Source organism: Eulemur rufifrons, chromosome 3 (assembly GCF_041146395.1).
Source record: "Eulemur rufifrons isolate Redbay chromosome 3, OSU_ERuf_1, whole genome shotgun sequence".
Classification (NCBI taxonomy): domain Eukaryota; kingdom Metazoa; phylum Chordata; class Mammalia; order Primates; family Lemuridae; genus Eulemur; species Eulemur rufifrons.
Window position 1 is genome coordinate 24,412,377 of NC_090985.1, and position 21,544 is coordinate 24,433,920.

Here is a 21,544-nt window from a genome sequence, read left to right on the forward strand (position 1 = left end):
AGGAGGATTGCTTAAGCCCAGGAGTTTGAGGTTGCTGTGAGCTAGGCTGATGCCATGGCACTCAAGCCTGGGCAACAAAGCGAGACTCTGTCTCCAAAAAAAAGAAAGAAAAAAAAAGAAGCTGAAAATACTTACAGGAAAGAAATCACTGCTTAGACAAGCCAATAGGGGGATTTAAAAAGCTGAGGAAACTTCCCAAAAGCAGTCTAAAGAGCTACTGTGCACAAGGACCCGACGGGCAGTCTTCTTAGTGCCCTGCAGGCCACGACAGCGAGGGCTTCCGTGACTCACAACTCATAAGGTCCATCTCTCATGATATTTAGGTTGAAGGGCCCAATGGATGCTGCCTCGTTATTGCTTCTCAGATGAAAGCATGTGGTTCCTTCATCAATTCTTCTCCTCTCCAGAATGAAAGTAAGACCCAGGCGTGGTGGGTCATGCTTGTACTCACGTGATGGACACCAAAGGCGCCTGCTCCACACATACCTGTGGTCACTCACACCCTTCCCTACTCCCCTCCACTCCTGGCCATCGGCTGGCCAGCAAACCATTGCTAAGGTCAGTCTCTGATCTCAGCACCCAGAGATTGACCAATAAGCTTTGGCTGAGTGCATGAGAGGACGTGCTGCCCACTCTATGGGTCTCCTCTGTACCTAGATAGGCCCTCCCAGCACCAACGCTGCTCCGTACACGCTGACCAAGTCCCAGATGCCAACCCACCATGGATTTGACCATGCCCCAGCTCCCACCTTCCACATGCGACTGGCTACCTGCAGCTTCAGGCCATCACCAGACCTCTCTGTCCATCCCAGGGCCCTCCAGGGAAGAAAATGGCCTCGAGCTCGCTGAAGTCTTTGGACTTTATTCCAGACCAGGCCTTGGCCAAAGGCCAATGGAAGGCCTGAGCAGGCTGCCACTCGCCAACTTGGGGTGAAGGGAAAGTGGGGTGAAGGGAAAGTGGGGTGGAGGGTGTGGGGGTGGAGAGCATGGCCACCAGCAAGCTCAGCTGTAGCTGTCAGGGTCCGTGTCATCTAGCACAAAGTAGCGCTGTAGGGCAGGCTGTAGGAGCAGCGGGGGCTGTGAGTGGGCAGGCCTGGGCCAGCCCGGGGGGAAAGGCTGCACCTCCACTCGTGGCAGTGGCAGCTTCAACATCCGGATCGAGCCATCCAGGGTGCGGCCAGCGCGGGACAGCATCCGGCCTGGGGTGGGCGATGCAATGAGGTGGTGGGTGGGGGTGGGGCCAGGTCAGTCTCTGCCCCCATCTCCACTCACCCCTCAATCTCATTCCAGACTTCTGAACGTTGGCCTCCTGAAGCCGGAGGATGGAGTGGTGCCTGGGGGTAAGGAGGCAGGTTCAGCCAGGCCTGGCCACTTGGCCCTTGGCCACCCGTGTCCGTGCCCCTGCCCTCGCCCAGCTCACCAATGATCCCGGGCTGGTGCCACCACTGTGTTGGGCACTGTCAGGGGTGGGAGTTCGGCTTCTGGGATCAAGGTATGCTGCCGTGCCCGCTGCTGCTTGCAGAATAAGTTCAGCGTGTCAATGAGGCCTAGGTCCAGTATTTGCAACTTTGACCAGTCTGCCTTCTCGAGTGGCGGTGGCCCCACAGGCATTGTGGGCACTGAGTACAGGTCGGTGTCAGGCACTGAGGGGAAGCTCTGCAGCGTGTCCGAGAGGACACGTTGGGTGTGCTGGATGTGCATCTGCGCCAGCACCCGCTCGGTCTGGAGCTGTAGGGCAGCCGGGTCTGGCTGCGTAGGTGAGATCACCAGCAAGGGCATCTCCAAGGTCTGCAAGAGCCTCTTGGACCTGTTTGAGGTCGGCCAGGAGGTGCCCGAGGGTGTCACCGAGGCCATCGAAGCCTGTGATGTGGTCTTCTTGGGAGAGGAAAGCTTCAAGGTACCATCTGAGACCTTGGGGAGTACTGCAGACAATTGGGCTACAGATGGCGGCTGCAAGGTCTCCACCTGCAGGGAGGAAGTGACCTTGCTCCTGGAGCCCCTGCACGGACACTGAAACTGCCCTCTGCCTGAGCCCCAGCCCAGGGGAGAGGCTGCCCCTCCTCTGACAAGGAGGCCAGAAATGTATCAGGCAGGAGGACTCCAAGCCCAGAGGTGGGCGAGGCAAGGAGCCTGCTGGCCTCACCTGGCTCTCCCCCAGGACTTCAACGAAAGCCTCGGAGAAGGCAAGAGTTTCCTGCAGGTGGCCCACCCAGCCCTGCCGGCCAGACCTGCAGCTGCTGGATCAGGTCCTCCAGCTTCTGGCAGCAGCGTCTACGCAGTGCAGCTTTGGAGTTGAAGTCACAGCCCGGTACCCAGGTCACCATCTCCTTGAACAGGAAGCCCTCCGGGTCCTGAAGGCCCAGCCCGTCCAGCATCTTTCTGAGCTCTGGCCTGGGACACACACATGTGGCTTACCCAGAGGCCTCCCAGCTGGTGAGGAGGACCCAGTGGGAGCGACACTCACTGGCAGGAGGCTGGGGAGTAGAGGAAGTAGGACATGAGTTCCAGCACCACGTCTTGGGAATCCAGGGAGCAGGCCAGGAGCAGCCGCAGCGCCAGCATCACAAATTGCCTCTGAATCCAGTCCTGAGCACAAATGAGGAAAGTGTGCTTGGTAGGTGTGGTGGGAGGAGGGCCAGGGGCGGGTCAAGGGGCGCACCTGAAGGCTGGGGGGCTGGTCCAGGTTGAGCAACTGCACAAGTGTGCTTTGCAGACGGCCTCGGAAGGTGCTGCTCACGTCAGGAAGCAGCCTCAACAGTGCACGCAGGATATGGACGCGATCCACCCACGTGGCCTCCTTCAGCAGGCCCATGAGCAGTGAGGCCAGGCCCTCCACTGTGCCCATCTCCGGGTATGCCTGCGGGGTGGGCATGCTGAGGCACTGGCCTCCACTCCACACCAGGTGTGCCCCTGCCCCAACCCTAGCCTGTGCTTCCCAGACACCCCCGAACCTCCAGGGTGAAGACGGGGAACAGCTTTTTGAACCAGTGCTGGCAGACGAAAAAATGCAGGAACTTGGGCAGATGCCTAAAACACTCTTCCCAGGGCAATCGCCTTTGCTGGTACTCGGGATGAAGGGAAGTCTTTGTCCTGGTGGCCTCATAGGGGTGCTCCAGGTCCACAGAGGTCTAGGGGGAGTGGGGGCCACTGTAGTCCCTGCCTCTCTGGGTGTCAGAGCCGAGCCCACCCTCAAAGTGGCCTGGGGGTGGACCTGCACCTCTACACCACCCTGTTTGCAGGAATCCAGCTGCTGAATAGCCTGTGACGTCTCAGAGCTCAGGGAAGCCGAGACCCAGTCAGCCTCCAGGTCCAGCTCCTCCTCCCACTCCTCGTCCTCCTCCTCTTCTTCCTCCCCTAACCACTGGGTGAAATTCCTTTGCCACTGGGTGTGGAACCGCTTGCTGTGCCGCTGCAGCCACAGGTCATACTGGCTCACACCTGTCTGTAGAAGGGAGAGTGCAAGATGTGGCATCTGGTGGGCTGGGGACAGCGGAGCCCTCCCGAGCCCTGCCCTGCCACCCAGGCCAGCCCCCTTGCCTTTCGTCTCCTCTGGGAGGTGAGCTGGGCCAGGGACCTCGTGTGGCCAATCTCTGCAGGCAGCCACATCCGCTGTAGCACCACAGAGTTGGGCACGCAGCCAGGGAAGCTGATGGGACGTGGGCAGAGCTGGAGGCGGAGCACAGCAGGGGCTGAGAGCCTGAATTCTCCCAGCCTAGGCACTGCCGTCATCTCCATAACCAGCCGGCTGTGCCCACCAGGCCTCCAAGAGCTAGACTGGGCGGGCAGACTCTGCTTGGCACACACAGATGGGCAGGGAGAGCCTTGAGACACCAGGGGGCAGGGTGGTCAGTGAGGATCAGCTGTCCCAGGGAGCCTGGCACGCCCATGTGTTCCCCACAGGACTCAGGCCCTAGCCCTGAAGCAGGGACATCTATAAGAAGCATGGGAGGGGATAGGGTAAGAAGGAAGGAGCTTGGCAAAGGGGGGCTTGATGGTGCTTCCCAAGCCATAAGGGTCCAGGGCCCACCTTGGTGGGTGACAGTGCCAGGCATGTGCTGGGGCAGGGGCTGAGGCCTGCCTGGACATCTGGTGTGGGCAAGGGCAGGAAGATAGTCAGTTCCCCTGTACTTTGGTCCCCTAAAGGACAGGGACTCTGGTCTTCCAGAAGAAGCTCAAAGGGGCTCTCCCTACCCCACCCAGCACGTCCACTAGGGAGAGGGCTGTGCAGGCACAAGCAGCCGGCAGGGGCTTTGGCTTTGCCTGGTGTCTGCTCTGGGAGACCTGGAGCCCTGGCTTAGGCCAGGCTCAGGCCTGGGAGGCATTCAGCTCCCAGAGCAGTAGGGAGCCCGTGTCTACCTGAACTGGGCCTGGCAGGGGTGAAGAGTGGGTAGGGGAGGGCTACAGCCTGGCCTTGTGGGCTACAGATGGATATGGCCCCTGGGTCAGAAACTGACACAGAGGCTTGAAAGCAAAGGGGAGATGGGGTACACAATAATTGTGACCCCTGAAGTTGGGTTCCTCTGGGGCAGTGGGGGGAGGGGTCTCACCTTATAGGGCTGTGTGGTGGCAGGAAAGAATCCCCTGAGGTTAGAGGGAGGCTCCTTGGGCCGTCTCTTCTGCAGCAGAGGGATCTGGGGACAGGACAGGGGCTCAAAGCAGAGCACAGACCCCAGCACCCCCCAGTTCTGCCCTCGGGTAGGCAGCACCCCACCTGCCTGGGTCCCTCACCCTGTGCTGCAGGTGGGAGGACGGTGGGTCCAGGGCCATGGTTGTCCTCTCTTGGAGCTGCTCCCACTGCAGCTGCAGATCCAGGCTGAGACCCAGGTCATCGCTCAGGGAGGAGCGGGCCAGAAGCTAAGGTGTGGGAGGAGTTATGGGGTTGGGGGCTGGAGGGAGGGTCAGGGCAGGGCAGGACCTGAGGTCAGGGTGGGGCTGGGCTTGAGGTCAGGGTAGGGGCAGGGGTGGGGCCTGAGGTCAGGGCATGGGTGGGGAGGGGCCTGAGGTGGGATGAGGAGGGGGAGGGGCAGGAGGCTCACCTGGGATGCCCTGCTATGCACCTTCCGATAGATGGGTGGGATGGGCAAGGTGATTCGGGGAGGGCGGGCAAAGCGCTGGCCCAGGACCCCCAGGTCCTGAGGAGGCAGGGCTGTTGGTGTTGCCTGGGCTTCAGTGCTGACCCCAGCCTGCCAGAGACAGGGGCCAGCTCTGGGCAGGGCACACGTGTCCCAGATCTCTCTCTCCACTGTGAGGGTCCCGGTGTTCCACTGCCAGGTCTCCCTTCCAGACTGCACACTCTAGGAGGGGTAGGACCAGATACTGTGTCAGAGGCCTAGAGGGTAGGGGGAAGGGGCCAGGGTCAGGGCTGGGGCTGGGGGAGGCCCCACACCCACCAGCAGGCCAGAACCATAGATCAGGTGCAGATATTTGTTGAAGGCTTCCTGGCGCTGCTGCCAGGAGAGTGGGGGCCGGTCTGCTGGAACCACTAGCCCCAGCCTTAGCTGCTCAAGGTCTCGATCCCGGGCTACTAAGGCTTCCAGGTCCTGAGGTGGGGGTCAGAGGTTAACCCATTCTTCTGAGCCTTGTGACATGCTGCCCAGGCAACCACGAGGCTCCCAGGCCTGAGCCTGGGCAGGGGATAGGGCCAAGGAGGACCTACCCACCTCCTTCACCACTGGCTGCTGAGTTGGTGCTGTCTCATGGATGAAGGACAAGGCAGCACTGCAGATGGGGACAGGCACAGGTGGGACACTGAGTGGCATATCAGTGGGTCAGGGCAGAGGCTGGGCTGAGGACTAGCCAGGAATGAGGATGCTGGGGCTGGGATGGGGCCTCATGGTGGGGGCATGCAGCCAGGTGCTGGCCTAGCAGGGCTGGGTGGGGGCCTCCCGATGGCTGAGTGGGCCTGCCATTAGACCTGAGGCTGGCTGCCCCACGTAGGTTGGCAAGCCTCTGCAGCTGGGCAGAGGTCAGTGACTCCTGGCTGGTCAGCGGCAGTGGAGGGTCGTCTACCATGTCAGGAGCCTTCCAGCACAGCTTCTGGGCAGGGGAAAAGAGCCTGGATCCCTGGCCTAGGGAGCCAAGTCTACCTGCAGCAACCCCACCTCATCCACCCTGTCCTCAATGCGCACCTTAACCAGGTAGGATGTGGGCAGGTAGAGCCTATGGGATACCAGGCAGAGGCAAGAGCCCAGTGCCAGCACCAGGTCCCCACTGTTGCTGCAGAAGGCCAAGGCCTGAGGTGCACCATTCAGCTGCAGGAGCCTGGAGGGGCGCCCAGAGCCAGAGTCCAGCCCCTGTTCCACAGAGGGAAACAGGCAGGGGCAAGGCCCTCTCCCCCCTCCAGCCACTGGGGCTGGTTGGGGGCACAGATAGAAGAGCCCAGCCAGCTTCCCCCCAGCCCAGCCCTCCCTTGGGCCCCAGCCCACCGCAGCAGGCGGTTCTCAGCAGTCCAGATGCGGATGGTGCAGTCCAGGCTGGAGCAGGCATACAGCCTGAGTGAGGGGCAGCAACACAGGCCTGGGGACGGGGCTCAGGGTCAGGGAACAGAACAGCTCGCTGGCCTGCTAGCCGAGACTCCACCTTTGCTCTGCCTCTCACCAGTGATGTGGTCCATGGGGTCGTCCTGGGGCCGGTGGTCAAATCGCTGGCTGTCACCCAGGCCAAATTGCACCAGGCCGTAGGTGGCACTGTCTGGGTCCTCAAAGCCTACGGTGACACGTTTGCCAAGCACACAGAGTGTCACAACTGGGTGGCAGCAAGAGAAGGTGCGCAGCAAGCTCAGGCTCTCCTCCGCATATGGGAAGACACGCCACATCTTCACAGTCAGGTCTCCACCTGCAGGCAGCAGGAGCCAGGGCTGGGCCTTGGGGGTGGGAAGGGTCTCCCAGGTCAGCCAGGTGGATAGGGGAGGTACCGACCTGAAGACACGATGCTGTTCCAGGTGGATGCGATAGCGGTGACCGGGCCCGGACTGTGAGCCACCGTATGGAAGACGGTCTTTGATGAGACCCACTCAAGCACCGACAACGCGCCGTCTGTGTGCCCCACCACGGGAAGGAACCTGTGCGTAGTGATGGAGCCTGTTGGTGCAGGCCCTGTCACCACGTCCACCTGGCCTGTCCTCACCAGCTCCAGCACCCACCGATTCTTGTCCTTCCAGGCCCAGGCCATGGTGCTGCGGTGCAGTTCGCCCCTGTGCTGGCGCACGATCTCCCAGGAGGTGAATGCGCTGCTGGGGTCTGCGAGGTGGCTGTACAGGTGCAGGCAGCAGGGCTTTGGTGCTGGGGGCGGCAGTGGGCACACGCGGTGCAGCACAAGCATGGGACGGTGCGCTGCGTTGGCACGCACCAGGTGCCCGGCACGCGTCAGCAGCCACAGCGCCTCGCGCGGCAGGCAGTAAGCCACGGCAGCTGCGCAGTCATCGGGTTCCAGCAGCAGGGCGCTCACAGTGCGCCCAGTCGCAGCGGACAGTAGGTAGACCGAACCGTCATCGCAGGCGCACACGAGGCGCGTGGGCAGCGGCGGGTACACGAGCGCCGGCAACGGGGGCGCCACCTGCAGATGGAGCACTGGTGCGGGCAGCTGCGCCAGCGGGGAATAGAGCTCGCGCACGCGCCACAGCTCCACGCTGCTCGTGCACAGTGAGAGCACCGGCCAACCCGGGCCCATGGGCGCCAGCAGGTGTCTCACACGCCCAGACAACGCGTCCTGGCCCCAGGAGCACAGTGCCACTTCCCCAACTTGCGCCGCTGCCCGCAAGTCCCATGTGCGTAGCGTCCCATCGTGCGAGGCCGACAACACCAGGGTGGTGTTCGGGAGCACGGCCAGTGCCGTCACCGGGCCTGTGGGAGGGGCGCGAGTCACTCCAGTGCAGGAGAGAGAGGGAATGAGAGCTGTCAGCCCGGGTTGCAGCCAGCGCAGAGGCCTGGCCAGAGCCAGTGGAGATACTGGATGGCCCAGAGCTGTTTAAGGCAGAGGATCAAGCTTGGGGTGGATAGAGAATGCGCTTTAAGGCCCGCCCTGGCGCAGCACACCTGTGTGGCCCACGAACACCATCCGGATCTGCCAGTCAGCCTCCCACACTTTCACTGTGCTGTCCCGGGAAGCCGTCACCATGGCCTCTACCGCCTTGCAGTAAGCCAGATCGGAGATGGTGCTGCGGGTAGGGAATGGGGGGCGGGGGAGGGGGTGCGGCAGACTTAGCACAGCCTTGTACATGCGCGGCCTGTGCCCCTGCCGTGACCGGCTCTCGCCAGTGGACCCCCCTCACGTTTTGTGCAGATCCCTGCGCACATCTACGAGAGCCCAGGCCTGCAGATCGAAGGTGAGCACGGCCGAGCCGTAGGCGGCAAAGCAGCGCGGAGCTTCATTGGGAGGTGCTGGTCCCAGAGCCAGACGCTTGAGCTCGCCCTCTGGGCTTGGCGGCGGCTGCAGGGGTGACCCACGCAGCACCAGGCGGCGACCACCTGAGCGGAATTTCCAGAGCACCAGACTGCCGCCCATCTGAGCCACGAGCAGCAGCCCTTGGTCGGGCACCGGCAGGCAGCAGGTGGGTTCGCATCCTAGCGCCAAGCCCACCCCCGGCTCGCTTAGCCACAGCAAGTTGAAGTTGGGCCCTAGGATGGCCAGCCCCGCGGGGCCCCAGCCTACAAAGCGGCCCACAGTGCCCAGCGGGCCCAGCACCGCCACCAGCCCCGTAAGTGCCACAGGCGCCGGCAGCTTCTCTTGTGCCCAACCGTCTTCTCTGTGCAGGTGCAGGAGGCCCGCGCCGTCCAGCACCACGAAGCGTCTGCCCACCGGGTCCTGCGCCACGGAGCGCAGCCCGGCTGCCACCTCCAGGCGGCGCAGCGGCTCCAACCCGTGCGTCAAGCGCGCGACACGCAGCTCGGCTCTCTTCTCCTGCGTCGGGATGGGCACACCCGCAAGTAAGGGTTGGGACCGGGGTTATCAGGGCGGAGTCGGTGCTGGGAACCCCTGGGAGAAGGGCTAGATCTGGAAAGAGCCCTCGAGGCAGATGCCCAGGGCGAGCCGCACCTTTTCCACGATGTCGTGGAGGCCTGCGCGCAGAAGCAGCCATAGCTGGCGGGCACGGGCGCTCGGGGTCCTGGTTTGCCACCACTGGCTGCTGGTAAACAGCGGAAGGAACTGTGATGGCTCCATGAAAGACAACTCTGCGAGCAGGAGTTGGAAACGGTCACCCATGGCCTGGGGCCCCCAACCCTGCAAATTGGGGCAGCTGGAAGCCCACTTCCGAGGGCCCTTTCTGGTCGGGGACTGCCTAAGGGATTTTCATCCCCCAGAATGGAACCTGAGCCCGCAACCTGCTCCCTAGCGGCACCTGGGGTAGGAGGCCAAGCCCCTCACCATTCTTTTCCGTGAGCAGCCCAGGATCTGGGAAGTCAAAGGTGTCTGCGTCATACAGATCCGGGTCCACAATTGGGTTGTCGCCTTCTGAAAAGGGGCTGCTTGCACCCAACACTTTTGCCTCCATTTCAGCAACTGTAGGTCCTGGCACTCAACAGCTCCCTGGTCCCAGCGGAAGCAGTGGCTGTTGCTAGGATACCAGACAACGTCGGCCACACCCACGACGCAGGCCCCACCCCCAAGCCACATCCAGGGCCACACTAAATCACACAAACTTTTATTGGAAACGAATGAGCTGCAGCAAAGTGACACTCAGTGCACGCGGTCAAACGGGCGAGGTGGGGGGGGTACAGGTGGGCGCCAGGGGCCAGCCCAAGACCAGAGCCGGTGACCGCTGGGGCCTGCTTACGGGGCCTCAGGCCATAGGCCCTTTGGCCTGGAGTGTGCAGGCCCAGTACAAAATACAAAAATAAACTCTGTGGTCCAGCTGTCCCTGCCTGTGGCAGTTCGTTTGGGCAGGCAGGCAGTCGCTCTTCCCCCCAGGCCCCGTGCCATCTTGTCCAGCCACAGCATGGGCAGCAGCAGCCTGTAGGGGTGAGTGGACATCCATAGGCTGGAGCCAAAGGGCCAGGCAGGTGTGGCCTTGGGCAGCGCTGGGACTGTGGCAGCGCCAGGGTCTGGCCAGCAGCTGGGGAGGCCCTGGGGCCTCTCAGGTGGGCAGGTCCAGGCATTGGCTGAAGCTGGATGAAGCTGAGGCCTCTGCTCCGCATCACATACACATCACTGGGACCCTGGGCAAGGGTTGGCATACAGCAGGCCTTGAGGAGCTACCACTGAGACCAGATAGAGGGCCGCCACCCTGTCACACCCACTACAGGTTCCAAGGACCCGGGTCACAGCCGCCGTCACATACCTGTCCTCCTTGGTGCTGGTGTCCTCGGCCCTGCTCTCACTGCCTCCACCTTCTTCCTCCACTTCCTCCCCCAGTTCCATGTCCAGCTCATTGCCTGCCTCTGAGGGTGTGTAGGTGGAGCCACTGGGGGCGAAGGGGAAACCTGTCTTAGGACCGCCTACCCTAGGCCTGCCTTGCTCCAGAGAGGATGTCCAGGGAGGACAAAGTAAGAGCAGGTGGGCACAGCTGGGGAAATTGTGTGGGCCTAACAGGGAGTTGGGGTGGGGAAGGGAGACAGATGGTGCCCACCTGATGGAGCGGCAGCTGAAGAAGACAATTCGCTTGAGGCGCTTGTTGTAGAAGAAGTAGTTGAAGGACCAAAGGCTGCCATCCTCCCCAAAGGGGTCTGAGTCTAAGTCTGGGTTATAGCTGGGAAGTGTGGTGTGAGAAGTAGCATGAGGCCCCAAGTGCCACACACACCTGGGGGGCCCACCTGCAGGGATGCCAGCCCACCTATAGATGTCACATTCTGCCAAGCAGATCTCCTCATCCACTGCATTCCACAGCTGCGGCTTCAGGGCCTTGAAGTCCTCTCGCACAGCTGAGAACAGACTGCAGTTGACTGCATTCACCACCTAGGGCAGGTCACAGTCAGGCTGACAAGGGCCCTGGACAGCAAGCTGGACTGGGTGGAACCCAGGGATGACCAAAAATGGGGGAGGGCAGTGGGATGGCTGTGGGGTTGTGGCTCCCTTCCCTTCACCTGACCCTCACCCAACTGAGGCTGGGCTCCCGGCTGAACTCATGGCTGCGGGCTGTGCTGAAGTCATAGTCAGGCCTGAAGGACTCGTTGAGTGTGGCAATCAGGTAGAAGAGGGTCTTGCGGCTGCACTTGTCACTAAGGGGGCCCTCATCCTCACCACCTTGGCTCTTGCTCAGTCTGCAGAGACAAGCATCAGCCCAGCCCACCACCCTACAATCCCCCAGGGGCAGACTCCACCTTGGCTTACCTGCTGGGGCTAAGGCCCGAAGTCTGGGGTGGGGAAAGTGCCTCCAGCACATGGGGCTGGCCCTCCTGGCAGAACTGCTTGAACATGTGTTTGTCGTCTCCTGCCATCTTACATGAGTAGCTCTCAATCCTATGGGATGCAGGCAGGACCATGGAACACTGCCTCCCAGATTTGATTGAGAGGCCAGGGCAGAGTGACCTCTGAAATGCCAGCTTCCAGAACCTCCGGCCTCACCTGCCGATGATGTGGGCATCTCCGGTCTCCACAGTCAGCTGCGAATTGATGGCCTCAAAGCTCGAGTTCTCCAACAGCTTCATGTCCTTGGGGAAGGGGTTCTGTGCTCCAGAGGGGCTAGTGCTGCCTAAGGATGTGGGAGGCCAGGCTATGGATATCTGGCCCCATGGGCTCTGCCTTCAGCCCTCCTACCCCCGAAGCAGAGGTGCTGTAAACAAACCGAGTCTGGTTCCACACAGGTCCTCTCCCTCTCCTGGTCTGCTAACTGATGAGATCCCCTTACCTGAGAGTGGCAAGTGCAGGCTCAAGCTCAGCCACGCCCCCTGCAAGCCGCTAAGTTCTGGGACCAGGTTGAGAGGCCTCCCTTGGATCCTCTCACCCTGGGGCTTAGTCTCTTCCTCAACGTTCCCCATTCCCATGAGGAAAGAGCCCCACCCACCGTGGGGGTCATTTTGAGCCCGCGAGGGACATGACTCCCGCTACAGTCCCCCTCAGGCCGAACTGGGCTCCTCAGCCTAGGTAAGAACCCGCATCCCAGTTGAGAACCAGGACACCTGGGGCTCTGAGACCTGCGGTCACCTGGACAAGCTCTTTCCCTGTTCTGGCTGCTTTCTGGCAAGGGGGAGTGGAAGCCCATAGGCTCCTCCGCTCTACTCTGCAAAAGCACTTAGTTTCTCCGGACGCTATGGAGCGAAGGGAGGCCCCGCGAAGTCCGCCAGGCCGCGCCCGCGCGCCGGGGTTAGGGGCGCCCGCCGAACAGTGGCGGAACTACAAGTCCCAGGAGGCAGCGCGCCGCGCGAGGCCTGCTGGGGGCCGCAGTTCCGGCCGCCCGAGACGGCGCGGGGCAGCGGGCAGACACCCACCTGCCTGGGCTAGGCTGACCGGGCTACGCCGGGCTGGGCCGGGCCGGATCGCTCGGCGTCGATACCGGTGCGCAGGCGGGGCAGGCTCGGCGTAACGCGGGCTCCTCAGGACCGGAGGGCGGCGCCGCGGCCTCCTCTTGGGCCGCACTGCATCCGGGGGAAGAAGCTCCGCGGCGACGTCCCGTTACTCCCGGCCCTGCCGGCCCGTCCGGGCTGCCGCCGCAACATAGCCTCGCCCCCCTGCACAGCGCCCGCCCTCGCGACCGACCTGCCGCTGACCGCCACAGAGCGCCCCGGCGAGTCAGCGAGCGACCGAGCGAACGAGCGACCTCCGCCTCCCCGGCCGGACAACAACAAGCGTCCGCCAGGCCCAGCCCCACGCTTCTGAATGGCTGGCTCCAGCCTCTGGGATCGGGAACCCGAGTAGCCATTGGGGATGGTACCCGCCGCTCAGTCCTGCCTTCTACTCCCACTGGCTCAGGAGGCTGTCTGTCACTCTCCTCGCCGTACAAGCCCGCCTCCCCCCCAGCGCTCACTGGTCGCAGCCTCGTTGGCCCCGCCCCCTGGGGGGGGGCTGGCCCCCTTCCCAGGGAGGCGGGGGCTGCCGGGGGCTGCTGCCGCAGGCGCGGCGTGTGGCTCCAGTACCGCGTTGTGGTTACCCGCTGGGCTGCAGCCTCCGCCTGCCCGAGCCTCTCGGGCGAAGAGGTCGCGGCCATTCTCCAGTTGTGGCCGGTGCTTCGGTCCCTGATTCTTTGCCTCCGAGCACCAACTCAAATGTGACCGCCTCGGCCAACCGCCGCGGGCCGTGCCCATTCCTGGGCAAAGCAGACGAGTCAGGCTCGGCGGGTGCGCGGCACTGAGTCCTGTACTGGGCGCCGACGCTCTGGCTGCGCCCGGAACCCCAAGCTCGAAACTCCGGTTTCTGGCCGGCAGAGGCGCTCAGCGGCCGGATCCCACGGAAGCTGGCTCGGAGGGCCGGAACCAGGCCGGACCGGAGATGGCGCCGCCTGCGGGCGGGGCGGCGGCCGGCTCGGACCCAAGCTCGGCCGCAGTGCTCCTGGCTGTGCACGCCGCAGTGAGGCCGCTGGGCTCCGGGCCGGACGCGGAGGCGCAGCTGAGGAGGCTGCAGCTGAGCGCAGACCCCGAGCGGCCGGGGCGCTTCCGGCTGGAGTTGCTGGGCGCGGGCCCCGGGGCGGTGAGTTGGGGCGCAGGGGGCACGCACTCAGTCGGATCTCCCCATGGGGGGCGCGGAGCCCGAGGGCCAGGCCCCTCTGCTTGTCAGCTGGATGCTCTTCAGCAGTTATTTTCTTTGCTTCTGGTTTCTTGTACGTAAAATGGATGTAATGCCGTTACCTACTTTACGGGACTATTGTGAGGATTTGATAAGCGTAAAGAGCTCAGGACTTTGTACGTGGCCTATAAACGTGACCTTATATTTCTTTGCTCATCATGTGTGTGTGGTGGCTCCCCCCATCCTCAGGTCAGTTTGGAGTGGCCCTTGGAGTCCGTGTCCTACACCATCCGCGGCCCCATCCAGCATGAGCTGCAGCCTCCACCAGGAGGGCCTGGAACCCTCAGCCTGCACTTCCTCAACTCTCAGGACGCCCAGCGCTGGGCAGCCCTGGTCCGAGGTACCACCGTGGAGGGACAGAATGGTCAGTGCTTTGGAGTGGCGACTCATTTGGAGTAGCCCTGGCCCCTCAGTCCTGGGTGGCAAAGCTGGGCCCACCTTCCCACTCTGGGGGTCTGGAAAGGCTCCCATGAATGAGAAAGTGGAGAAAAGGAGAAGGGGTTGGGAGGCTGGAGCCTGGAATACCAGACAAATGTGGAAAGGCAGAGCAAGCAAGGCCTGAGGCTCCAGTGAGGAGGTGGATTATCTCCAGAGCAGTGGAAGAATGACAGGCTCAGATATTTGCTGCTGAAAACTGAGACTTCTGCAGTCAGGTGGGTTGGTGTCCATAGGGCTAGAGAGAAGGATGTTTCCAGAGAGGCTTAGAAAATGAAGTTAGCTGGGCTTCATGGCTGTTTAAATGGAAAAGGTAGCAGTTGAGCCTGAGAAAGATGGAGGGACCAGGTAGTGCGGGGCTTGCTAGTACAGGGCCTGTGTGGGAGGACATGGAGGTGGCTGGGTTCTCACACATCTGAGCTGGAGCCGGGTTTCTGGAGAGGTGAAGATTGGGAGGAGAGGTCAACAAGGGTCACCAGGAGAAAGAGAAGAGAGAGGGTCCAGCCAGGGAGAGGAAGGACAGCTCACAAATGAGATGGAGGAAGAGCTGCCAGAGCGGTAGGAAGACAGACCGTGGGGTGTAGGAAAGGCCTGGGCACCTCAGAGTTTAGAAAGATAAAGGGCCTCTTTTCATTGTTCACTGAATCTGTGTGTTCTGCACCTGCTTTATACTAGGCACTTATGAACAAAACCTCAAATCCTTCCCCGTCCTCTTTGAGCTTGTATTTCTAGAAGGAAGGCAACATATAAGTACATTGAATTTCTGTTAAATGGTATAGGAGCAAGAAGGGAAGGGTGCTATTTAAAATAGGGTGGCAGGGAAGGCCTCATGGAGAAGGGAACCTGTGAGTGAAATTTGAAGGTCGTGGCATGAACCATGTGGCCAAGGGAGTAGCAAATACAAAAGCCCTGAGGCAAGTGTGTGCAGGTACAGGGACTTTTGAGGCTCAGTGGGGCCAGGGCTAGGCACAGTGCTGGATGCTTGGAGGGCCCTGTTTATTTTAGTGGAGAGACAGTTCAGAATACCAAGGGCCTGTGGCCATGATAGGAGCTGTGTCAGCATTAGGTGGGGACCCCACATTACACTGGGCCAGGCCTCAAGTGGAAAATAAGAATGGAGACAGCAACATGCCCAGTTCTGTAAACATGGCCAGGGCAGGCAGCCCACATGTGTTCTGAGGTGATGGTGGAGCTAGGAGAGGAAAGGTCCCTGAGTATAACCAAGGAGAGGCCACCCTGAGGGGGCATGCATCCCTGGCTGCCAGAAAGGGCCAGAAGAGGTGGCCTGGCTTCTGTGGAGAGAGACAAATGGGACCAAGTAGCAGAAGGGTTCAGGACTCCAGTCTCAAGGATAAGCCAAGTGCAGGTCTAACACCAACAGGAGTCTGGCAGGGCCCTCTGAGGGGTTTGCAAGGGCCAAAGCTGGGAGGGAAAGGTGTGACTTGAAGTATTGCCTGAGCAGGGACCTGGCATGGACCCAGATGAGGCAGAAGGCAAAGGTCCTGGGGGAAACCTGAGGGCAGAGAGGCCTGAATGGAGGCTACAGACCATCTCACATCTTCCCTCCTAGGCAGTGGCAGCTCAACCCCAGCCCTGGGCCCAGAAACATGCCCCGTATCTCTGCCCAGTCCCCCTGAAATCCCGACACTCAAGGCCCCCCAACCTGAGGCAGACCTTCCCCAGAGCCCTGGGGACTTGATGGAGAAAGGTAAGGGCAGATAGGTTGGGGGGTTAGGGGAGGCAGCCAGTGCCGAGCTATGACAGCTGTCCTTCCCTTTTCCTGTAGATGACCTGGCAAGGCACCTGGCCCAGGCCATTGCAAGTGGGGACAAGAAAGGGGCAGCCCAAGCTGCAGCCATCATGGCCCAACATCACGTGGCCCTCAGTGTCCAGCTCCAGGAGGCCTGCTTCCCACCTGGTCCCATCAGGTAAGGCCTGGGACTTCTTCCTCACCCTGCCCTCCCATCCCTCCCAGGTTCCCCTTCCATTCTCTTACCCACATTCTACCCTAGGCTGCAGGTCACACTTGAAGATGCTGCATCTGCTACATCCTCCGCATCCTCTGCCCACGTTGTGCTACAAGTCTACCCCCACTGTACCATTGCAGCCCTCCAGGAGCAGGTGAGCACAGGGTCTAGGGAGCCCTGCTGAGGGCAGGGGACCCTGGGTGACACTGCCTGCTCTGATGCCCTGGCCCCAGGTGTTCTCTGAGTTCGGTTTCCCACCAGCTGTGCAGCGCTGGATCATCGGGCAGTGCCTGTGTGTGCCTGAGCGCAGCCTTGCCTCCTATGGGGTATGGCAGGACGGGGACCCTGCTTTCCTCTACTTGCTTTCAGCCCCTCGAGAAGCGCCAGGTCAGTCCTTGATGGGGGTAGGGTGAGGGAGGTGGGATACAGCCTGAGACAGCCCTGAGCTTCACCCCTTGCCATAGGATGCAGCCCTCAGCACCCCGAGAAGATGGATGGGGAACTAGAACACTTGTTACCCCCATCAATGGGACTGCCTCGAGCCCCCCAGCCAATCACCTCCAACTTCCCCAGCCCCCCTCAGGTGGGCAAGGGACCAGGTAGGGCAGGGGTGGGCAGGGCCTGGGTGTCCATGGGCATGAGACAACAGGGAAGCAGCAACTATCTCCCCACCTCTTCAGCCTGGCTGGCCCTGTCCTTCCTGCACCTTCATCAACACCCCAAGCCGCCCTGGCTGTGAGATGTGTAGCACCCAAAGGCCCTGCACTTGAGACTCCCTTCCAGCAGCTTCCACCTAGCAGCCCTCAAAGGTACCGGGGGTGGGGAGTAAGGGTGAGTGGGTGGACAAGGCAGAACAAGCAGGAATGACTGTCTCCCCCTTGCAGATTACAGGTCAAGCAGGGCTCTTCCTTCACAGGCCCGAGGTCTCAGCTCACTCCTGAGCTGCTCAGGGGACCACTCTGACTGCTCACCAGAGGCAGATCCACCAGGTTTGGGGGGAATGGCCACAAGCTGGAGTCATTAAAGACACTTATGAACCAGTGAGTGTCCCCTTCATGGTGTCTCTGTGCAGAGATGGATGGGGCTGAAGAGTGGAGTGGGACCCCAAGTCCCAGTGGTCATGGGAACATGGCACAAGGATCTCTTCTTCGCAGACCCCAGAGGCCTATAAGGATCCCACTGCCTGCTGACTGCTGGCCTGTAAGGCTGCTGGGTTGTTCCGCATACTGAGCCCAGGCCACTGTGAGCCCTGCCCTCCAGTACTGAACTAGTCTCCTGCTGTCTGTCCACTCTGGTCCCCGAGGCCTGCACCCCTCCTCCTCTCCCTTCAGCCCTGTCGGCACCACCTTTCTCCCACTCAGTTTTTGCCGGTGGTAGGGGCTGGCCCCTAATTCTCTCCATTCCTCCAGCCAAGATGACAATGGAAATGGTATTTTCCTTCCCTTCTTAGGGACAAGGGATGCTCAGGAACTGGGAGTCCTGCACCAGGGCCCTGTACTACTGCTACCCTCCCCTCAGATAGCTGTTGCTATGTACCTAGTGTACCAGGTGTTTGGCTTGGACCCACCACCCAGCTGCCCCATGAACTGCTAGGAAGTGCCATTCCATGACAGATACCCTACTGGACGCCTTCCCCACCATGTGCCCCTCTTTAGTGGATGGCACCTGCAGCTATCCAGCTAGGACACGAGTGGGACATTCCAGGTGCCCTCCTCTGCCTGCCTGATCCCTTAACATGGCTGGGAGCCATCCCTCTCCTCTGGGCCCAGCCCAGAAACAGCTTCTGCTCTAGACCAGGCCTTTCCCTTGTTGAAATGCTGCTGAGACTCCTGGCTGCCATTAGGATGGAGACCAAATGTTTCAATATCAATACTGGCTACTTGTTCCACAGGTCCCTGGGCCCCTGAAGCATGTCCAGCTTGGCCAGGCCCTTTTCACCTATGCCAGTACACACTGCACCCTGATGAGTGCTGCCACTTCTTCTAACCTTCTGCTCTCTCTGTCCGAGCTACCAGTTAGTGCAGGACAGTGCTGGCCATATTGCATGGGCATCCTGAGAGCTCCAAGGATAAGGGTCTTGGTACCAGAGTCCCCTGCAAACCTGCACTGCTTTCACATAATAGCTCAAATGTGTATGTTGAGAAACTTTATTCCCATGGTGGGGACTGAAGGAGGATCCAGAGCTAGAGCCTGGCCTCCCACCCCCTTCCCTCTTGTCCAGATGAAGAGGAGCTTAGCTGAGTGGCCAGCTGAGGCCTAAACAGGCCCGGGATGGCTCCTGGGCTGGAGGGCCTGTTCAGGCAGGATGACAGGCAGACATTGGACAGGGTCACTTGGGTGGCCGATATGCCAGCTTCCGACTCTTCAGGACTGACCATTTATGCCGCTTCATGGCGTAGACCAGGGGTAGCAGCAAGCCCATCATCATCAACATCTGGGGACAAGGCAGGCTCAGAGAAGGGAGGTAGGAGGGACCCTCCCAGCACCTGAAACCCACTTTGGCCCTTGCCCAACCCTTTCACCTTAAGCCCCATGCGTTTGCGATGGTCGTGTTCTGGCTCAGATGCCCAGCGAAGGAAGGTGCACACGTCCTTGGCTACCTGGGACATGGTAGCTGGGGTGCCTGGGCCAAAGAGGAGTGGTAAGGGCTAGGGGCTCATATACCCTCAGCATACCCCCTTTTAGGAACAGAAACTGACCCCTACCCAAGGCTTCAAAGGGCTAGGACCCACCCCCAGGACACACAAAGGACTGTGAAGGAGCCCAAAAGCCTCCTCAGACATGCACAGACAACACCCCAGCCAAGAAGGGAGCGGGACCTCTTGGGACCAGGAATGTAAGGAAAGCATCGGGCAGGATGGGAAAAGACTTCAGCTGGTCTAATCTCGGGGCGGGGGGGGGCCTCTCACCATCATCAAACTCCAAGACATCAGTGTAGATGGGAGGGGCCATTCCGATGGCCTGGCCAGGGAAGTAGGGGTTGAAGTAGAGGCCTTCTCGCAGCGACACCCCAGTGGGTGGCTCACAGTAGCCAGTGAGCAGGGAGAAGACGTAGTCCTCACCACCGTGCCTAGGACCAGATCCATGGCACCTCAGCCCCTAGCACAAGTGAGACCTTCCTCCCTCTCTCCAGCACCACCCTGTGGGCAGCCCGTATACCTAGCTCGCACGATGTAGCTGAGATCAGGGGGCAATGCTCCATTGTTAGCAGCTCGAGCAGCCTCAGGGTTGGGGTATGGTTTGGGGAAGTAGTCGGACAGCTTCCCTGGACGCATGAACATCTCCCCATCCTCATTGGGGCCATCTTGAACCTCCACCTGCCACCAAGAGCCTCCTCACAACCCTGCCATCCCACCTCGGTGGGAGCCCCCAGCCCTAAGTCCTCCACAGCACATGCCCCACACACACCTCTTCAGCCAGCGCCTTAGCTTCGTCCTCCGTGTAGCACACGCCCACCAGGTGGCGGTACGCAACGTAGTCCATGCTGTGGCAGGAGGAGCACACCTGCTTATATACCTGGAAACCCCTCCGGATGCTAAAGAGAGAGAAAGAATTAGGGGCACCCAAGATCCCACCCCACCCACTCCACTCAGAAACTTCCCCACCCAACCAACCGCACACCTGGTGTGGTCCAAGGAAGAAAGGAGGCCACGGTGAGACCACGGAAAGCTGGGGGGGTGCAGCTCCAGGTCACTGGCACTCACAGCAGAATGCAGAGCCATGGCCAACCCTGCACCCCCTGCCGCCAGCATGCCCAGCGCTGACAGCATCACCTTCCGGCCGCGGGAAAGGCCAGACTTCGACGACAAGGATACTGCCTGCAAGATCTCCGTTCAGCGCCTGCCAGGACACCACCCAACCCTACCTGGGGATCTGCCTCTCAACGCCCACCTCTCCACCCAGCACTGGCCACCTTCGGCAGACTGCCAGAAGCACACCCTGCCCCACTGCCCACCCCAGTCCTTTCCGCTGCTGACCCCTAGACCGTGACTCGGCTCTGAGGAGGGGGTGTGAGAAGTGGTCTTGGATTCTGAGCCAGCGTCAGGACGAAGTAGTCAAGGGATGCGGGGGAAGGTCAAGGTCACAAGCAGCTGGCCGAGGTCAGGCTGGGGTCACTTCAGGACGCGAGCCAGTCTGGACAGCCGGCGGCAAGAGCCGTCCTGGGGGCACTCTCCGGGGAAAGCCCCCAGCCCGGACCCAGCAGCGAACCCGCTCCGCCGCCCCTCATGCTAGGGACAAAGCGCCCTACGGTTCGGAGGAATGTACGCTTGGCCCTGCTCCTGGGCGCCAAAGGTCGGCAGGCAGAGGAGACCCGGGGCACCAGGTGGCTGAGACCGCGTCCCGGCTGCCCCGGCCCGCGCCCAAAGCCTCCCCGCCATGACCTTCACAGGGCTGCGGGGCCGCGCGGAGGCCGGGGCTCGGGACAGCGCTCACCTGAGGAGTCCGCAGCGGGAGCTGCCCGGGCCTCGCGCCGCACAGTAGACCCGGGGCACGTGCGCCCGGGAGTCCCGAGCCCCGGGGGCCCAGCACCGCCCAGCGAAGCGAAGCCGCTGCCGCCGCCATCTTGCCCCTCTTTTGCGAGCCGCCTCTCCCGTCAGCCCCTGGGGCTCCACTCGAACCCAAAACTCGCGAGAGCCGGAGAGCGCGGAGTAGACCGGGCCTGCCGGGACCCGTCCGTCAGGCTCCCGGCACCGCCTCGCTGCGCTCTTTTGGTTATCATGGAAACTGACAGTTGGCCGGGCCCCGTCGCGTCGCTGTTGCCGTGACAACGGGTTTCCCTCCGGGCATGCCAGTTTGGCTGTGTCTATGGCCGTGGACAGGCCCTGGGCCGCGAAGGGCGGCTCTCCCGGGGCTATTGCGCCGGCCACAGGCAGGGCCGGCTCCGGGCAAGGGCGGGCAGGCGGGGTTGCAGCGCCCACTTGTCCTGCCCGCTCCGCTGGGCCTGGCCCTGTGCTCTCCGTCATTCATTCGACAAGGATTTATTAGGCACAAATTATGCCCAGAAACAGGTGCAGGAGCCATGAGCAGGACAGCCAAAGTCCCTCAAGAAACTACTGCCGGTCATCAGCCAAAAAGGACCTCTGAAAATTTGTCCACCCCTCTGCCCAATAAAAGCAAGAAATAACCAACCAAAATTGTCAGAATCAACTCTCCCCGAACTACAGAAATTAATCAAAGGCTCTCAGCATCCCAGGGAGTATCTAAGAAAACATGAATATCAGTAAGAACAGCGAAATTTGTGGTGTTTTAACTTTCCCTGGTCCAACCCTGCTCCCCAGGTCAGTGGTAATCTTGAAAATAACAGCCTACGTTCCTGGTACTGAAGGTAGCACAGAATGTCCTCATTCACAAAAAACTGTCGTTTTTTTAACTTGTATGATGTCTGCCTGGAAGACCTCGAGTACAAGACCCACTCAGAGCTTGCCTAGTGCCAACATCCTTTTCCTGAGGCTGTTTGTGAAAGGCAATTACAGGCAAGTGTCATAACT

The 21,544-nt window shown here is 61.2% G+C and overlaps 4 protein-coding genes across 7 annotated transcripts; 1 reads left to right on the forward strand and 3 right to left on the reverse strand.

Annotated features, from left to right (window-relative positions):
• Positions 1-869: 869 nt before the first annotated feature.
• On the reverse strand, positions 870-9,505 carry WDR97 (WD repeat domain 97). The gene is made up of 24 exons (XM_069465587.1): positions 9,364-9,505; positions 9,034-9,170; positions 8,270-8,898; positions 8,034-8,155; positions 7,142-7,841; positions 6,918-7,060; positions 6,598-6,834; positions 6,426-6,516; positions 6,129-6,261; positions 5,915-6,036; positions 5,661-5,718; positions 5,391-5,540; positions 5,037-5,294; positions 4,729-4,854; positions 4,548-4,631; positions 3,538-3,666; positions 3,188-3,442; positions 2,952-3,128; positions 2,660-2,857; positions 2,465-2,586; positions 2,229-2,391; positions 1,421-1,875; positions 1,273-1,334; positions 870-1,199 (listed from the first exon to the last, which is right to left on the reverse strand). The coding sequence occupies exons 1-24, from the start codon at positions 9,488-9,490 to the stop codon at positions 1,003-1,005; spliced, it is 4,875 nt and encodes a 1,624-aa protein (XP_069321688.1). The 5' UTR covers positions 9,491-9,505; the 3' UTR covers positions 870-1,002.
• A 119-nt stretch (positions 9,506-9,624) lies between these two features.
• MAF1 (MAF1 homolog, negative regulator of RNA polymerase III) lies at positions 9,625-12,753 on the reverse strand. Its single transcript, XM_069466769.1, has 8 exons — positions 12,363-12,753; positions 11,500-11,626; positions 11,266-11,394; positions 11,030-11,195; positions 10,769-10,890; positions 10,565-10,684; positions 10,277-10,399; positions 9,625-10,154 (listed from the first exon to the last, which is right to left on the reverse strand). Exons 2-8 carry the CDS (start codon positions 11,580-11,582, stop codon positions 10,133-10,135), a joined length of 765 nt encoding a protein of 254 aa, XP_069322870.1. The 5' UTR covers positions 11,583-11,626; positions 12,363-12,753; the 3' UTR covers positions 9,625-10,132.
• Positions 12,754-12,982: 229 nt separating this feature from the next.
• Positions 12,983-17,090, forward strand: SHARPIN (SHANK associated RH domain interactor). Of its 4 annotated transcripts, none has more exons than XM_069466765.1 (9): positions 12,984-13,557; positions 13,843-14,017; positions 15,659-15,796; positions 15,875-16,016; positions 16,101-16,209; positions 16,289-16,442; positions 16,520-16,638; positions 16,736-16,864; positions 16,940-17,090. In XM_069466765.1, exons 1-8 carry the CDS (start codon positions 13,360-13,362, stop codon positions 16,823-16,825), a joined length of 1,125 nt encoding a protein of 374 aa, XP_069322866.1. In that variant the 5' UTR covers positions 12,984-13,359; the 3' UTR covers positions 16,826-16,864; positions 16,940-17,090. The 4 variants fall into 4 exon arrangements, with proteins under 4 accessions (XP_069322868.1, XP_069322869.1, XP_069322866.1 ...); XM_069466766.1 differs by having other exon boundaries at positions 16,972-17,090; XM_069466767.1 differs by lacking the exon at positions 16,940-17,090 and having other exon boundaries at positions 12,983-13,557; positions 16,520-16,654; positions 16,736-16,858.
• Positions 17,091-18,184: 1,094 nt separating this feature from the next.
• Positions 18,185-20,724, reverse strand: CYC1 (cytochrome c1). The gene is made up of 7 exons (XM_069465874.1): positions 20,490-20,724; positions 19,677-19,873; positions 19,464-19,590; positions 19,215-19,372; positions 18,965-19,125; positions 18,578-18,678; positions 18,185-18,489 (listed from the first exon to the last, which is right to left on the reverse strand). The coding sequence occupies exons 1-7, from the start codon at positions 20,616-20,618 to the stop codon at positions 18,385-18,387; spliced, it is 978 nt and encodes a 325-aa protein (XP_069321975.1). The 5' UTR covers positions 20,619-20,724; the 3' UTR covers positions 18,185-18,384.
• Between the last annotated feature and the right edge of the window lie 820 nt (positions 20,725-21,544).

What these genes read in the sequence shown, in the direction of transcription:
- WDR97 (XM_069465587.1), bottom strand. Translation starts at nt 9,490, where the DNA reads ATGGAGGCAAAAGTGTTGGGTGCAAGCAGCCCCTTTTCAGAAGGCGAC. An exon ending in CGCAGGGATCTGCACAAAAC is followed by an intron (nt 8,156 to 8,269) that starts GTGAGGGGGGTC and finishes CCCTACCCGCAG; the next exon opens with CACCATCTCCGATCTGGCTT. An exon ending in CCACATCCTACCTGGTTAAG is followed by an intron (nt 6,037 to 6,128) that starts GTGCGCATTGAG and finishes TCCCCTGCCCAG; the next exon opens with AAGCTGTGCTGGAAGGCTCC.
- MAF1 (XM_069466769.1), bottom strand. Translation starts at nt 11,582, where the DNA reads ATGAAGCTGTTGGAGAACTCGAGCTTTGAGGCCATCAATTCGCAGCTG. An exon ending in TCGGGCCTTAGCCCCAGCAG is followed by an intron (nt 11,196 to 11,265) that starts GTAAGCCAAGGT and finishes TTGTCTCTGCAG; the next exon opens with ACTGAGCAAGAGCCAAGGTG. An exon ending in GCAGAATGTGACATCTATAG is followed by an intron (nt 10,685 to 10,768) that starts GTGGGCTGGCAT and finishes CACACTTCCCAG; the next exon opens with CTATAACCCAGACTTAGACT.
- SHARPIN (XM_069466765.1), top strand. Translation starts at nt 13,360, where the DNA reads ATGGCGCCGCCTGCGGGCGGGGCGGCGGCCGGCTCGGACCCAAGCTCG. An exon ending in TTCCCACCTGGTCCCATCAG is followed by an intron (nt 16,017 to 16,100) that starts GTAAGGCCTGGG and finishes ATTCTACCCTAG; the next exon opens with GCTGCAGGTCACACTTGAAG. An exon ending in AGCCCCTCGAGAAGCGCCAG is followed by an intron (nt 16,443 to 16,519) that starts GTCAGTCCTTGA and finishes CCCTTGCCATAG; the next exon opens with GATGCAGCCCTCAGCACCCC.
- CYC1 (XM_069465874.1), bottom strand. Translation starts at nt 20,618, where the DNA reads ATGGCGGCGGCAGCGGCTTCGCTTCGCTGGGCGGTGCTGGGCCCCCGG. An exon ending in TGTCTTGGAGTTTGATGATG is followed by an intron (nt 18,679 to 18,964) that starts GTGAGAGGCCCC and finishes TCTTTGGCCCAG; the next exon opens with GCACCCCAGCTACCATGTCC. An exon ending in GCAAACGCATGGGGCTTAAG is followed by an intron (nt 18,490 to 18,577) that starts GTGAAAGGGTTG and finishes CCTTGTCCCCAG; the next exon opens with ATGTTGATGATGATGGGCTT.